The sequence below is a fragment of the Rhipicephalus sanguineus genome, chromosome 3 (assembly GCF_013339695.2).
Source record: "Rhipicephalus sanguineus isolate Rsan-2018 chromosome 3, BIME_Rsan_1.4, whole genome shotgun sequence".
NCBI lineage: Eukaryota > Metazoa > Arthropoda > Arachnida > Ixodida > Ixodidae > Rhipicephalus > Rhipicephalus sanguineus.
This window is the reverse complement of record NC_051178.1, coordinates 174,287,373-174,301,775: the sequence shown is the minus strand read 5'-3', so window position 1 is coordinate 174,301,775 and position 14,403 is coordinate 174,287,373. Positions and strand designations below refer to the sequence as shown.

The window sequence follows — 14,403 nt, the reverse complement described above, 5'->3', positions numbered from 1 at the left end:
ATACTAATTTAACTTCTTTCACAGTGGTAAAGAAAGCAACTAGCATATGTGGTGAACTCGCGATAATTATAAAGGAGCTACCACAACCATGGCCTATAATAGCAAGATCTTATGGTGACAACACCCACTGCAATTACACTGGAAAATAACATGTAAGCACAATATGCTTAGTCATTAGAACTTTAAAGTCTGCACACTGATTATATTATCAGGCTACAAACTCACCATTCTGAATATTGCATGGGACCGGGAACTTCGCTGATTTGCTTCGGTGCTGGCCACGTGGCGGCAACCTGCAAAAGTTTAAATGGGAGGATTTGAGCTGAAAGCTTCGCACTTTTTGTGCAAATTAGAAGAAAGCTCACACACATGCAATGTAAACATTAGCATTAGAATATATGTTATCCTCAATGCTATCAGAGCCTCATGTGTACTGGGCATATGAGATGCATGAAGAGAGAGACTTACGTTCACCACTCTTCATCAGAGACATGATTTCTTCCTTGGACCCAACTGTTACTTCCGTCAAGTCCGATATGACAGGTTGTCCATCCTAAGTGAATGGAGAAAGCATTAAACTTTAAAACAAGTTTGAATAAGGTTGCACACATGGTGGGGCCACTGAATTTGAGCTTGTTGGCGAAAGTTTTACTGTAGACAGGTTACCAGAGCCATTAACAACATTACTAATGGTGATAGCAACATATATAGCGATCCTTTGTACAAATACAATGCATTTGATGCATTTTCATTTTCAGCGGTCATGTCGAGGAAAAGCATAAAAGGACATGCTCTTGCAATAGATACTATGCACCAGCAGCTAAGTAGAATGTGATAAGTCACTGCTGTTATCAGTTTTACACGCTCCCAGATTAAGTTACATTGCAAGAAGATGCTACCAGCATTGTAGCCGTGATAAATATTGCCAGTTAACAGAGTATCCCATAAATAGCGAGACATTCTCTAATGTTAGTTGTATCTTGAACAGTGTGCACTCACAACATTGTCTCTAATCTGCAGGTGTTTGCCGTAGTCCTTGTCTAGAAGATCTAGGACATTTTCGTTGTAGATTTCAATGTAGGATATCCGCACCATGTATTCTCGCTCCGGCATCTGTAAAAAGAAAATCCACATTCTGGTTGCCATACAGTTTTAACAACAGTGCCATTGCATTAGTTCTTGCGAGACCCTATACTCTCTCAGAACCTTGGCAATGTATAGCCCTTACAGATGAACTGGATACAGGATGTCTGCTTGCTAAATCTCCGGACAATGTCACAAATGATATACAAAACAATGCCAGACATTGGTTACACACTAAGCACATTTATTCAATAATCCGGTACCACTAATCAAGTTACACTCAAATCATACAACAGCCCCCTCCCCATCTCTCAATGACACTTAGGTCGTTGCTTGGTAAAAATGGTACACACACAAGTTCATTATATCTAACAAAAGGTTTACATAGATACAATGACGGTTATATTAGGCATTCAATAGAAGCGTGTGCACCAGTGGATTAACAAAGGATAACAAGAATAATAGAGAAGAGAGAGCAGACATACTAAGATTCATTGCCAGAAATATTAACTAGCTAAACAGAAAGAAAATACCGTACAGAAGATGTATTAACAGTTATTTAGAAAACAAAAGTCTGTTGCTCAGTTTATTATATGAGACATTTTAAACACGCAAGCAGTCCGTTTAGTTTTGTTTACACTTAATAGTTTTGAGATAACTTATTTATTCTCCAACCAAAGTTACGAAAACATGTAAGAACCCGACGTTTCGGAACCAGCTTGGTTCCTTCCTCAGGGGGGACTGCAGCGGCTTGGCAGCGGCCTCTTTAAGGCACTCTCGCGGCAGTTAACGATCCCACGCATTACCGCGGAGCGTAGCCCATACGCATACACCGGGGGGGAGAGTTCCGAGGGAACGGTTGATATTTTGAGTGGTCCTCTGTATGTGCCACGACTCCAGTAGTAACCTCCTCCTCCACTTGGTTTCACTTTCCAGGATGGCCGTTCCGTTGAAATCTATATTGTGGTAAAACGTCTCGGCGACGGCGCTGCGTTCTTTGTCGAGTTTACGGACGTCGTTGACGTGTTGCCTAATTCGTTCGGGGAAGTTTTGGTGGACGATGGCTTTTGTGTCGTGAATACATCTGAAATTGAAAACTTCAGGCAGCACCTAAATTCCGTTCACCCAGCCATACAGTTCACGGTCGAGTGTGAACGCGACCGCACCCTCCCCTTTCTCGACGTCTAGGTGGCAAGAAGGGGCAGTGACTTGGAGTTCTCTGTTTACAGGAAGCCGACGCACACCGGCAGATACCTTTAATACGATTCGTCCCATCGCTCCACCCACAAGGCCTCCGTTGTGTCCACATTACTTCAGAGAGCCAAAAAGATGTGTTCCACTGACACGGAACGCCGGAAAGAAGAGGCCTGCATAATTGCGGACCTTAGAAAAAACGGTTATCCGAGAAATTTCATTCGATCCGTCGCCCGCCGCACAGAGCAAAAGAGGTTACGCGACTCCCAGCCAACATTGACGAACAGCTCTCCAAAATGCGTGTCTGTCCCATACGTCCAGGGTGCCAGCGAGGCGTTGGCCCGGATTTTTAGAAAAGAAGGTGTGCACATCGCGCACGTGCCTTCATGCACGCTGGGCCGCTTCCTTCCCCGCCCAAAAGACCGACCAACAAAGGACAGGGCGCCCGGCGTCGTTTACAAAATACCGTGCGCCGATTGCCCCTCGTCATACATCGGCGAGACCAAAAACTTCCCCGAACGAATTAGGCAACACGTCAACGACGTCCGTAAACTCAACAAAGAACGCAGCACCACCGCCGAGCACGCCGAGACGTTTGACCACTAAATAGACTTCAACGGAACGGCCATCCTGGAAAGTGAAACCAAGTGGAGGAAGAGGTTACTACTGGAGTCGTGGCACATACAGAGGACCACTCAAAATATCAACCGTTCCCTCGGAACTCTCCCCCCCGGTGTATGCGCATGGGCTACGCTCCGCGGTAACGCGTGGGATCGTTAACCGCCGCGAGAGTGCCTTAAAGAGGCCGCTGCCAAGCCGCCGCAGTCCCCCCCCCCCCCCGAGGAAGGAACCAAGCTGGTTCCGAAACGTCGGGTTCTTACGTGTTTTCGCAACTTTAGTTGGAGAATAAATAATAGTTATCTCAGTTTACTTACCCAACCAGATAGACTTCTGTCTAATGTTTACCTTCAACTTAATAGTTTTGTTTCCCCTTTAAGAGCCAAGCATAATGAAATTTCGCTTTGGCTAAACTTATCAGTGAGTAGCATATACCCACTGAACGTAACCTTTGCAAAGCCAAAGGGCTGGTAATGATGTAATATAATGACATCTAATTAGCAGCCTTCAAAGAGTACCTCGTTACACAATGTGTGTACCTAGTATGGTTATGATGTAGGTACAAGCACATCGCCTCCAAGATGTTTCGGTGCCCCCTTATCTTTGAGGTCATGCACAGGAATCTTGCATTCTAGGTCATGCTCTCGTCATGACAGGTGAATGGTAATGGTGGCCACTACTACTGCGAGCTTTTCACGACAATCCTGCTCGTATTTCTCATGTAAAATTTTGCATGGAGGCTCCTTGATATCTACGCTATCTGAAACTAGGCCTTTTACATGGTCTAAGTTTTTGCTGTAACCTCAAGATGCACCACCAATCGGACGGCCAGGCAACAACAGCTCATCTTGTGTGTCTCACGTTTTGGATGATATCAAAGATAGCATCAATGGTCAAGGGGATAAGGCCAGGCTGGCTGCTGCTCCCCGACATGGTGTGAGTTTTTCCAGAGGCTGTTTGACCAAAGGCAAAGATGGTCCCTGCAAAAAAGCACCAAATGCATCAACAAAGCAATCAGTGGGCGTAATTGGCTCACACGTGCATACTGACGCACAAGCACACCTGCAAGCCTGTACATCTACAATTTCTGAACGTCCCAAAGACGTGACATTTGGGGGATATACAAGATTAATCTGCTAGTCACACTTCACACACAAATTCGGTTTTACAAGCTGCGTAAGGTAAGGCGGTCAGTTAAAAACGCAGTTTCTGTAGCTGAATAGCACAAATTGAGGCTTAGCACACACAATCACACACACACAAAAAACTGCTTGTCACAGACATGGATGCCATGGCATTGATGCCACCTGTTTCCAACCCCCACTCCTTCCATGGCTTCTCTTCAAAGAGTGTTGCCTATGGGAGAATCAACAGACACACTGGAAAAGCCCTTCTGGTTCACGCTATGCCTTGTGAATCTTACCGTTGAAGCCGAGCATGACGGACTCCACAATTGGGTGACAATATTTCTGGTATACTTCAAGGTTCGTGCTGTTGGAGTCAAAAACGTGATCTGTTGATTGGGGGGAAAATGAAAAAAGCGGCAATTTAACTCGAGCTATGACAAAATTTGTTCTCCAAGTCCGAACACTAATGCATACATGCCAAAATTTCTAAATGCTCATTTATATTTCATTCAGACAGACTTTGAGGGATGAATGGATTAAAAGCAAACATACTCGCCCAAAAAGGGCCTCACTACGACTCACAGATTAGTCACTTTGGTTAACTTGCAGAATCCTTGAATAAACTTTTGAACAAGTCAAGCATACTATTATTGCCCTCCGATACAAGCAGGATAACTTCTACACAGATAAAGACAAGTCCTTTTGTCGAAACACTGGCTCCAGTGACATCCCCTGTTTACAGATTTTTTTTTTATCACGTTAAGCTTCGATCTTCTGAACTTACGTCTTGTTTTCACTCAAGACAAGTATATGCAGCAACAAATGCAACTTAGCAGAACTTGTCAATGTAATGTGACTAAACAAATAAAAGATACAGGACTGCACAAGTTCCAGCACCAAAGCTGCAAAAAACAAAGCAAACAAACCAAATGTGTGAAATGTGTTGATTTTTCCAGACTCCATATAAATGGTGTTGTCGCGCGTCTTCCAGATGGGATTTTCGCCATTTTTATCTCCCTAGAAGAGGAAAAATTCATCGGTAAGCAAAGTAAGAGATTGAAGAAAATGTCAGACGTAAGACTAATGGCCCTGCAGTTTTATTCAATGCATACCCTTCCTCTCTTTTACTACCGTGTTGCGGCACATTCCATCTGCCCGATTAGATCATACACAGTTGTCTAGACCTCGGAGATTAAATTCGTTTGCTACGCATGCCTCTTTTTTGCTCGACACAGTTATCATATGGTTCATGTAGGACTGGCTGTTCAAAGTTTCAAGTTTTCTGCTATTAGAGAAGAAAAATAGAGCGAATTTGTTTTCTTTATATAGTCCGAGCTTAAACAACATAGCTCCCCTGCATTTCTTTTTTGTTGCATTATTTTTTGCACGGTGACTATTTTTGCAAGAATACATCTGTATAAAATTCTGTGTCCATTTTTCAGGCTTAATTTCTTGCTATGTTGTATCTATTATTTGTTCCCTTAAAGGGACACTAAAGAGAAACAATGAATCAGTTTACACTGATAAATTGTACTCTGAGAACTCTAATGTCGTTGATCTAGCCATCATAGGTTTCTTAATATAGGAGAAAATGAAGTTCAAGTTTTCATTTTTAAATTTCACGCCGAAATCTCTGCGTGTGACATCACGGATTACAAGGTGTACTTATTGCATTTTGATACCATTGGCCCAACGAAATTTCGTCAAACTTGGTATGTTAAGTCTATGGCCCCCTCAGAGGACAACGTACTTCATTTTTACCAATTAGGAACTACGTAGGCCCCGTAAAAATATGCGACGTCACGGCGATTGGTGCAGAAACTTCAAGGTGGCGTCACCACCCACATTTTCTTTTTGCACGTTTTCTCTCTCACTAAGAGTCTTCTTGCAGCAAGTGTGGCGTTTTTGGTATCGTAAAAAAGTAGTTTACCTATACAAGAAAAATCGTTTTGCTCTTTAGTGTCCCTTTAACCAAGAGCACCATGCGATACTACCTGCGAAACTCAGTATGCATTTCATTTTTTCCACAAACAAGGCAACAGCCAGGCGGTGCTGGTGTGCCTTGCTGTAAGCACCAAAGTGACGGAAACTAGTTATGCAGTTGCACGTGACAATCTGTTGGTGGTATGTTTGCACTGCAGCTGCATGCACTCTCTCATTTCATGTGGTGCACGTGCCGTGATACAGCACGTGTACCATATGTATGGGGACGATTGCACAAGTACATCACTGTGGAAGAAGCACATGTTGAATGCTGATGCTTCTGCGTAAATGCACAATGCTGAAGACAAGGGGATCCCGAACAGCAGTAGGAAGAAGCGAAGAAACTACTGGCACGACGAGCAGAAGACGTAAATACACGCACAACAAGAAAAGGAGTTTTGCATAACCAGTTCAAGGGGCCCAGTTTAATGCCAAACATATGCACTGCTCAATGTGGCTCATGTCTTGCATGAGTGCAGCAAGGCTTTCGCCTTCTTGTGTTGAGTGCAACACTGGCCAAACTTGTTAGGTTCTGGCGGCTGCATACAATTATTACTGCAAGCTCTTCCAATGGTGTATGATAAACTATACTTTTAGCAATAACAGTAAGAGCAAAATCATCAATTTGTCAACTGCTACAACAGTTCAGTCATGCAGCTGCCTCATGGACTTGCACAGGTACAATTCCTGGAAAGCAGCAGCAAAATTTGTGAGATTTCAAAACATGCTATCACAATTACAATGCTTATAAATATTGTGCAATGTGCACCCATACACAACTTTTCTCATCAGCTGGAGCTTCAGCACGCTTCTTCCCGAAAGTGCTGAATCAATGCGCCTCTATGTACGAAGTCTACTAAAGGTGCCTTAAATGGTTTCTTGCAATTATGTAAGCAGTTTGGTTCCAACTATAGTAAATCATTTGTAGCATTACTTAAGTGTTGTATTGTGTATGGAAATGATAGGTTAGCCTCCTTTCAAGCCATGCTTTTTCTACTTAACTTGATCACTGAGCAGTTGAGAACAAGTCTGCATTCCGAAATAGTGTGGCAGCGTACGGTATATCACAAAGGCCAAACTCCACGTTTGTCTGGTTAATCTCTGTCACAAACTCCACCACTCGTGTTTTCTACCCCAGTACGAAAGCTTAGAAGCGAATTAGACCAGTTGCATGAGTGACATCACGAAACCAAGCTGAGTCCCAAATGCAGGGGCGGCTGAAAAGTCAGGGTGGCAGTGCACTGAAATCTGTAGCAATGCAAATGTCTAAAGCCTTATGTGGTGAAGAATAATGCCCAAGCTTTCTCTGCACATAGAAAGAAACGTGCATATTGTAATGAAGGAAAGGGAGAAGAAATGCTGTTGTGTCTGTTACGGTGCACGCGATCAGCAATGATGTTCGGCCGGCTTTACCTCGATGGTGCAGGTCATCGGTGCCTCATAATAAATCATGATACGACACTTATAACAAGCTACATACTTTATGTGGAGCACTTCAGTCATTCTATTAATGATATAAAGGACTCACGATACTGGCTCAGTGGGTTAGTACACAATCATCAAAACCGTTTCAAGGTACCTTTAAGCTTAATAACTGTGCAAGTAAAGGTCACTCAGTCTTCCACATGAAAAGGATCAAAGAATAGCATGCAAAAGAATGTCGCACTCCGGTTCTGTGTACAGCCCACTCACAGTTTCATTCACGAATTTCTTGAATATCCAGTTTCATGTTTTCAAGGCTGTTGTGCCAGTGATAAGAATGGTGTGCATACCGAGCTTGTGGGATGACGACAACATGTTTGGCCGTTACCAGTATCATGTGCTCCGCCACAAATAGGTACCCGGTCGCTCTCAACAGCTGGGTTGGCAATCTTCACATCTACCAGCTAAGGGAGCATTCAGTGCTAGTATCATGCACAGAAACTTGAGGTTGCCTCATCTATATGTGCGAGCACAGCACTTGCTGTTGACACAGCTATCTTTTTTTCATTCTTTCCCCATATTTCTCCAGCGTTGTCAAATTCTGCATTGAACCAGGCTTTGTCACATTGTTTCCAAGCATTTTATTGCCAGCTCCCCCTTTTTTTCCTCTTAGAGAGGAAACAAATACCGCTGTTTGAGCAGAGGCTCAATTTTCTGAAAGCAGACATGTAATGCTGTGTAGCAAAGAAGTTTTAAGACTTTGCAGGCTATTTTTTTATATATATGTACACTTATGTCTAAATAAATCTCAGTGATGGTGGGCAAGCATATGCATGTGGCCCATTTCAGCCAGTTCTGTGCAATGATGGCAAGGATAACACCATAAACACAGAGTTGCACACTAAATGGACCGCCTCCATACTCAATGCGGCTTCATTTCATTTCAGTGTGTGGAGTATTGCTGCATGTGTACTATGTTGAAAGTAAAATAAAACTGCGCAAGGGACGGGGCACAAGTAGAAGAAGAAAGGCGGGTGCAGACTAACTGGATTTATTGAAAACATCAAACTTCCACATTTGACAGTGCACATGCGCACAAGCACTCACGACAATATCACACACCATCTTAAAGGCTCTTTATCTAGCCCAAAAATGCAATTTTGGGCTAATAAATAAATAAAGTGCCTCTAAGATGTTGTGTGATATTGTCGCGAGTGCTTGTGCACATGTGCACTGTCAGATGTGGAAGTTTGATGTTTTCAATAAATCCAGTTGCTAGTCTGCACCCGTTCTGTCTGCTTCTTCTACTTGTGCCCTACCCCCCACCCCTCCCCCCTGCGCAGTCATACCAACTAGCCCCCCCAACACACATTACATGTGTATGATGTACTGTCGGCCGCAAAAGTTTGCGGGATCTGCAGCGCGTAGCGTAGCGACGGAAAACTGCATTGCTGCGTCACCTACCGTGATGCGGCGGGTGTTGAGGCTATCGGCTTCAGTGATTAACGACGGCGAGTTTAGACAGCGTGCCTTTGCCGGATCTAATCACGGGGGCTGCGGCCGATAGCCTCAACACCCGCCGCATCACGGTAGGTGACGCAGTAATGCAGTTTTCCGTCGCTCCGCCACGCGCTGCACATCCCGCAAACTTTTGCGGCCGACAGTACGCCTGCTTTAGTGAAGGCACTATTGCATTAATGAGAAGGGATGTTCAGAATGCAATCGGCAATGCCGGTGGGATACTTTTACTGTTTCCTAATACACCATGTTTTGTGTGGCTGTGCACTCCTATAAACCGATATTTAGAAATTTGTATAGTTTCACACCTGAAGTTAAAACATGCTGTGCACCTTGCAGCAGGTGGTGAAGAGAGCGGCAAGTCTATTTTTGTGAAGCCATTGTGTAAAGATAAATAATTTAGCTAAATTGTATTAAATGGCACAACGAGAACTTATGCTAGAATAAAACAAAATCCTGTGGAAATGCATGTTTACTAGAAAGCGAACCAAAGAGAGAAAGGTAAAGTGGTTATAAGATATGCCAGGTTGGCTACTCTATACTAGAATATAGGGAATGCATAAATGAAAGAAGATGAGAAAAATAACAAAGACGAGGTCAATGCGAGCTCACAACACATGCTAACAGTCCACAAGCTATTTTGGGGTCCAGTTGCCTTTCAGAATCGCAATAGAGCTCTTGTAGCCTTATGCGAGCAAGAATGCGTACGCTAAGGTTCCTGGACCTTGTGGTCTCATCCAAGCAGCTGAGTCTAGCTTCCAGAGCACATCACTGAATTTTTTCGAATTACGGCTATTCTGTGGCTCGGAGACGTCAGCAGCAGTTACGGTGGAGGGTACGCGTACCTCAGCAGCCCCAGTTTCCACACATTTAGTATGCTGTTGGAATAAGCCATAGGTAACTTCCAAACTTCGAACACAGGGACTCATTTCCTGTGCCTCCGTCAATGAGCACAGCCGTAGTTCCCAACTTTTATCTGCGGCTGCGGCTACCGCACTGACATGGTCAGGTTCGCTTGCAACCCACCTGCGCCGGAGCGGTGGTTGACAGTTATGCTGTGAAGTCGATGCAGCTCCAGTGGTTAATGTTTAGATAGCACGGCGTACGATTTTCGAGCGGCACAAAGGAAGTGATAGACGCAACGACGGCTCGTACAGCAAGCAGTAAACAATCAGCCAAACCCTACACCGTGGTCAAAACCAAATAACGTAAACTCCAACTCACCTTTCAATGGGCGGCCTGACCCGCACAGCCACCTTAATATTTGACATTGTGGCACTTCAGTCCCCGGCGGTAGAGTCAATAAAAGCACACGCACATAGGAAAACAGGCTTTCGATGGGTAGGACATACGAACGACAAGCGGCGACGTCGAGACGTCGTTCGCCGCTTTTAGAGGCGGTTTGAAACGGGCTGTATGTGACGTCACAGCAGCTCTGAGGAAAGAAAAGCATTTTACGTCTATAACTTAGCCTAATAAATGTGTGTTAATAACCGTAACTTAGCTAATAAGTAATTTATATTTATTGCTTTTTTGTTTGTTTATTATAGTGCAATTATTGTTTTTTAATTATGTTGACTGATTATATGGCCTCAGAGATTAAGGGGCGATCGGAGATCTCTGTTCTGCACCGTTCGTTCGCGTTCGTTCTGATGAGCACACGCGATTGGCTGAAGCCGGAGAATTTACGCCACTCTAAGAAGCGTGGCCATTTTTTTTTTGTTTGATGTTTTCTTTTTTCGTGACGTCATGCCGCGTCTTAGCGAGCATGTCGTCTGCTACAAACGCGGAGGAGGGATGGATGGATGAAAAACTTTATTATACTTATTGCTGAATGGGTGGAGTCCCTAGTCCGGGATCCCATTGGCTTGCGCCCCGGTGCTCTGACATCCATAGAGTTTCCTACAATACTTACTAGAGGGAACTCTGGCGCTAGTGTCTATGGGAGCTGCAACGCATGGTGCTTCAGCCAGCATGGGAATGATGGGCAGTACACAGATTTGTCTAAACTTCGTTCTTTCGGCTCCGTTTTTACTACACTTCAAATGTTTGCTACACATATCAATGGAACAGGGTTCTCCTATCAAAGAATAACCCCCTTGCAATAGGTCGGCAAAAAATGTGGAGCTCATCCTGACTCACATCATGAAATATATTTTGCCCTTGGGGCTCATTCGAACTCAGACTCACCAAAATTTTCCTCAAGCGGATTCACTCGGACTCAGGCTCACTGAAATTTTTTCAACTGGACTCAAACTCACCTGGACTCACAGCTCGATCTGAATCTGAGTGAGTCGACTCATGAGTGAGTTTGCCGACCTATGCCCCCTTGTCACACAATGCCATGCTGATGAAATATTTCGACCAGGTTGTAAAACATGGTGCTTCACACGCACAAGTGAGAGCTCAACTGTGAATGGCACATGGTGCCATTCACAGCCAAAGTAGTGACCTGAACAGGCTGTTTGAATCAGGACAGCAACATGCTCTAGCTTTAACGCAACAAGGATCGTGCTTGTAAATGAAGTGAACAACATGGGTGGTGTCAGAAGTGAAATTTTATTACAAGTATCGCAAGCAATGCACATAAAAAGCAAAATAAATAAATATCCCTTAAATTAAATGCCAAGGAAAAGAATATAAAAGTAGCTTCCTTTTATAATATACAAATGGAGTTGTTAGAAAGTGCCTGCTGCTCCTCTGCATCAACACACGCGTCTCGCAGCACAAAAGTCATTGTAGTACATGAAGACAAGGCACAGTCGAACCTGTATTATTCGAACTCTCTAAAAAATGCAAGTTGTTGGTTGCTGATATGTCTTGCTCTATTATTCACTTCTGTTTGTACCCAATCCTGTTGTCTAAACACTTCTAAGCAACAGAACACGTGTTCGTCAACTATTTTTTGGTCTTGCAATATTTCAAACTTGTTGTGCAACCTAGACCATCCACAAACGCTTTTCTTTTTTTCTAGGATGTGTAAAAATCGATAGAAAACGTACAGTGTGCCACAATATTCTACACGTATACACTATAAACATAAAGATACACTACAGCTGCACTATGTGCATATACTACAAAATTGCTAAATGCATTACTCTGTATAATGAGATTTTAAAAAATGACATGGCAAAACATGATTTATAAATGAACTGACACTGTGCTATGCACATGTGCTACAAAACTGCTGAATGCACCACCTCGCATGATGATATTAAAGGGACAATGACATCGCAGGACACGATTTACCATTGAGCTACACTGTGCTATGTACAATGAAACAGCACATCAGTGCTTATGATATGCAGAAAAATAAAATTAAGTGAAAAAAAATGGCAGGGCACCAATGAGGCAAACCAGTGTATCACAGCTCGTTATGTGAACAAAAATAAATCTACATATATGTACAACTAGTCTTTACAAATCACTGTGCAGGTGGCTTCCGCTGCAATGAGGGCCCGGGCGAGGGTACCAACGCCTTGCAGCTCATGGGCCACGTCACCGAGAAGTTGAACCTGGCAGTCGGCAGCTTTCCAATGATGCCTGGCCCTGCCGCCTGGTGTTTGCGGCTAGTAACTCCAGCGCCTCTGCCTGCCAGTTGCCCACATCTCGCAGCTGCGGCATGAGCTGGAAACCAAGAAATGTGTTGCCATTATCATCTATGAATTTCCTGCTACCGACTTTTGGCTGGAAGCTTCTGTTCGTAAAGAGTTTCAGTGTGTGCAACAATTTCCTCTCTGTTGAAAATCCACTGACCCAACAGCATCCATGAATGGTGCTTAGTTCACCGCACAGCCAATGCACTTCGTTTGGACAGACCGAAGCGGTGCCGGAATTCATTTTCGCTCGTCTCATCAAACGCATCTCACACCTCTAACCACCTCTGCACGAGAAGCAACCAAACAGCCCTTTTCAGGGCTACACAATCGTTTGCCCGGCTTTACGCGATGACTGACACAATCTTCTTCCAAAACCCTAGCTGCTGCAGTATGCAAAACATACAGCAAGCAGGTGTAACACAGGTGCAAACATGTGCATTTGTGTATGATGGCTATGTTAAGAAGTTATATAATGAGCTTGCTTTTTGAACAGTATATTTAGCAATAGCACATTTTCAGTTTTACTTTTGAAGCAATTGACAAAATAGGGAAACATTTCAAGATGTTGAACATTCTTCCAATGCAACTTTTTTTGCTACATTTCACCATAACTGCAAGGCAGGACATCTGTTTATTCCATCTGACAGTTATGCAAACAACTAGCTCCTGCAACCGTTTGCCAAATTTCTTTTTGTGCAGCTTTTTGTCTTTATGCCCACAGATGTCATCTTTTCACAAACATATGCCTGCACGCATGAGCATCACCTGTGAGCATGTAACACCATTTACAGTTAATCAAAAACATCAGCGAAACTTGCGAGTTGGGGCACGGGGAAGATCCAGGGCCACATCCTCTTCAGCCACACCAGCAGCAGCTGGAGCAGGGCTCACATGTTATAGTAAGAAGTTTCTTGATTGACACACTGAGTGCAATAAGAAGTATGGAGTGCAAGATGTGAAAGTTCACCTGCAAGCCGCGGAAGTTGTTCCCGACCAAGAACCTTGGCAGTGCAGGCGACGGAATTCCCCAGATAGTGCACATGCTTGCAGGCTGTGATCTGGAGGAACCATCTGTAAGCATACGTTAAAAAAAAATCACAGCATATCCACGGAGTGAATGATGATGAGTGGGCGAAGCTGCGGAGGTTCATCGGTAAACCGTGAATCTTCCGTGAATTCTGCCCAGTACATCATCACCGACGTGAGATCGGGCGCGTTTATACTAAAGGTTCGATGAGAGTTATGACGACTTGCAGCTCACTTTAATTTTACATGTACGCTGTGAATTTTCATTGTTTAGAAAACCATTGCTTTAGAAAACTTCTGGCGTCTTTCGTTAAGCAGCTGGCGTCTTTTCGTTTTGCTTTAGAAACATCTGGCGTTCTTTCGTTTTGCTTTTAGAAAACATCTGGCGTCTTTCGTTGGTTTATTTCATCAATCAACGGCGTTTTGAACAAAATTTTTATTGTTTAATCACGCACAGGAGAAATTTCACCAGGCACTACCTTGGAGGTAAACAATGGCTGCTAATGGGAATGAGAGACAGAAGAAGTCGGCTTTTAGCTAACACTTACACTTCTACTTCTACTAACGTTTCCTACTGGAACATGCCAATGGCTGCTAATGGGGAATGAGAGACAGAAGAATTCGGCTTTTAGTTAACGCGCACGCTGCAAATTTTTTATTGTTCAACAACGCACAGGAAAAATCTCCCACCGGCATTACCTTGGAGGTCAAGATCTGGTACTAGCGTTACGACTGGTTACGCACTACTACGAGGGACGAACGGGTGCCGCCTTAAGGAGCTTCGCCCCTAAAAGACTATATCCCAGACTGGTCCCTACTAATGATAACAGTGC

General features: G+C 43.8%; 1 protein-coding gene and 1 long non-coding RNA gene across 8 annotated transcripts in view; both read right to left on the bottom strand.

Moving 5' to 3' along the window:
* LOC119387696 (kinesin-like protein KIF27) overlaps window positions 1-14,403 on the bottom strand; it is a 124,227-nt gene that overhangs the window by 29,737 nt on the left and 80,087 nt on the right. The window contains exons 1-6 of one of the 7 annotated variants that reach the window (XM_037655176.2): window positions 4,949-5,027; window positions 4,319-4,408; window positions 3,757-3,875; window positions 1,000-1,113; window positions 469-553; window positions 226-293 (exon numbers count right to left, since the gene is read on the bottom strand). The exons of 3 other annotated variants lie outside the window; for them this stretch is intronic. In XM_037655176.2, coding sequence (XP_037511104.1) covers window positions 226-293; window positions 469-553; window positions 1,000-1,113; window positions 3,757-3,875; window positions 4,319-4,408; window positions 4,949-4,985 — 513 coding nt within the window. In that variant the 5' untranslated portion in view covers window positions 4,986-5,027. Of the gene's footprint in view, window positions 1-225; window positions 294-468; window positions 554-999; window positions 1,114-3,756; window positions 3,876-4,318; window positions 4,409-4,948; window positions 5,028-14,403 lie in introns of those variants that run through there. 3 more of the 7 variants (XM_049413612.1, XM_049413615.1, XM_037655175.2) reach the window with 3 other exon arrangements.
* On the bottom strand, window positions 11,484-13,024 carry LOC125757706 (uncharacterized). The gene is made up of 2 exons (XR_007415454.1): window positions 12,105-13,024; window positions 11,484-12,001 (listed from the first exon to the last, which is right to left on the bottom strand). It is a non-coding gene; the product is annotated as an uncharacterized LOC125757706 (long non-coding RNA).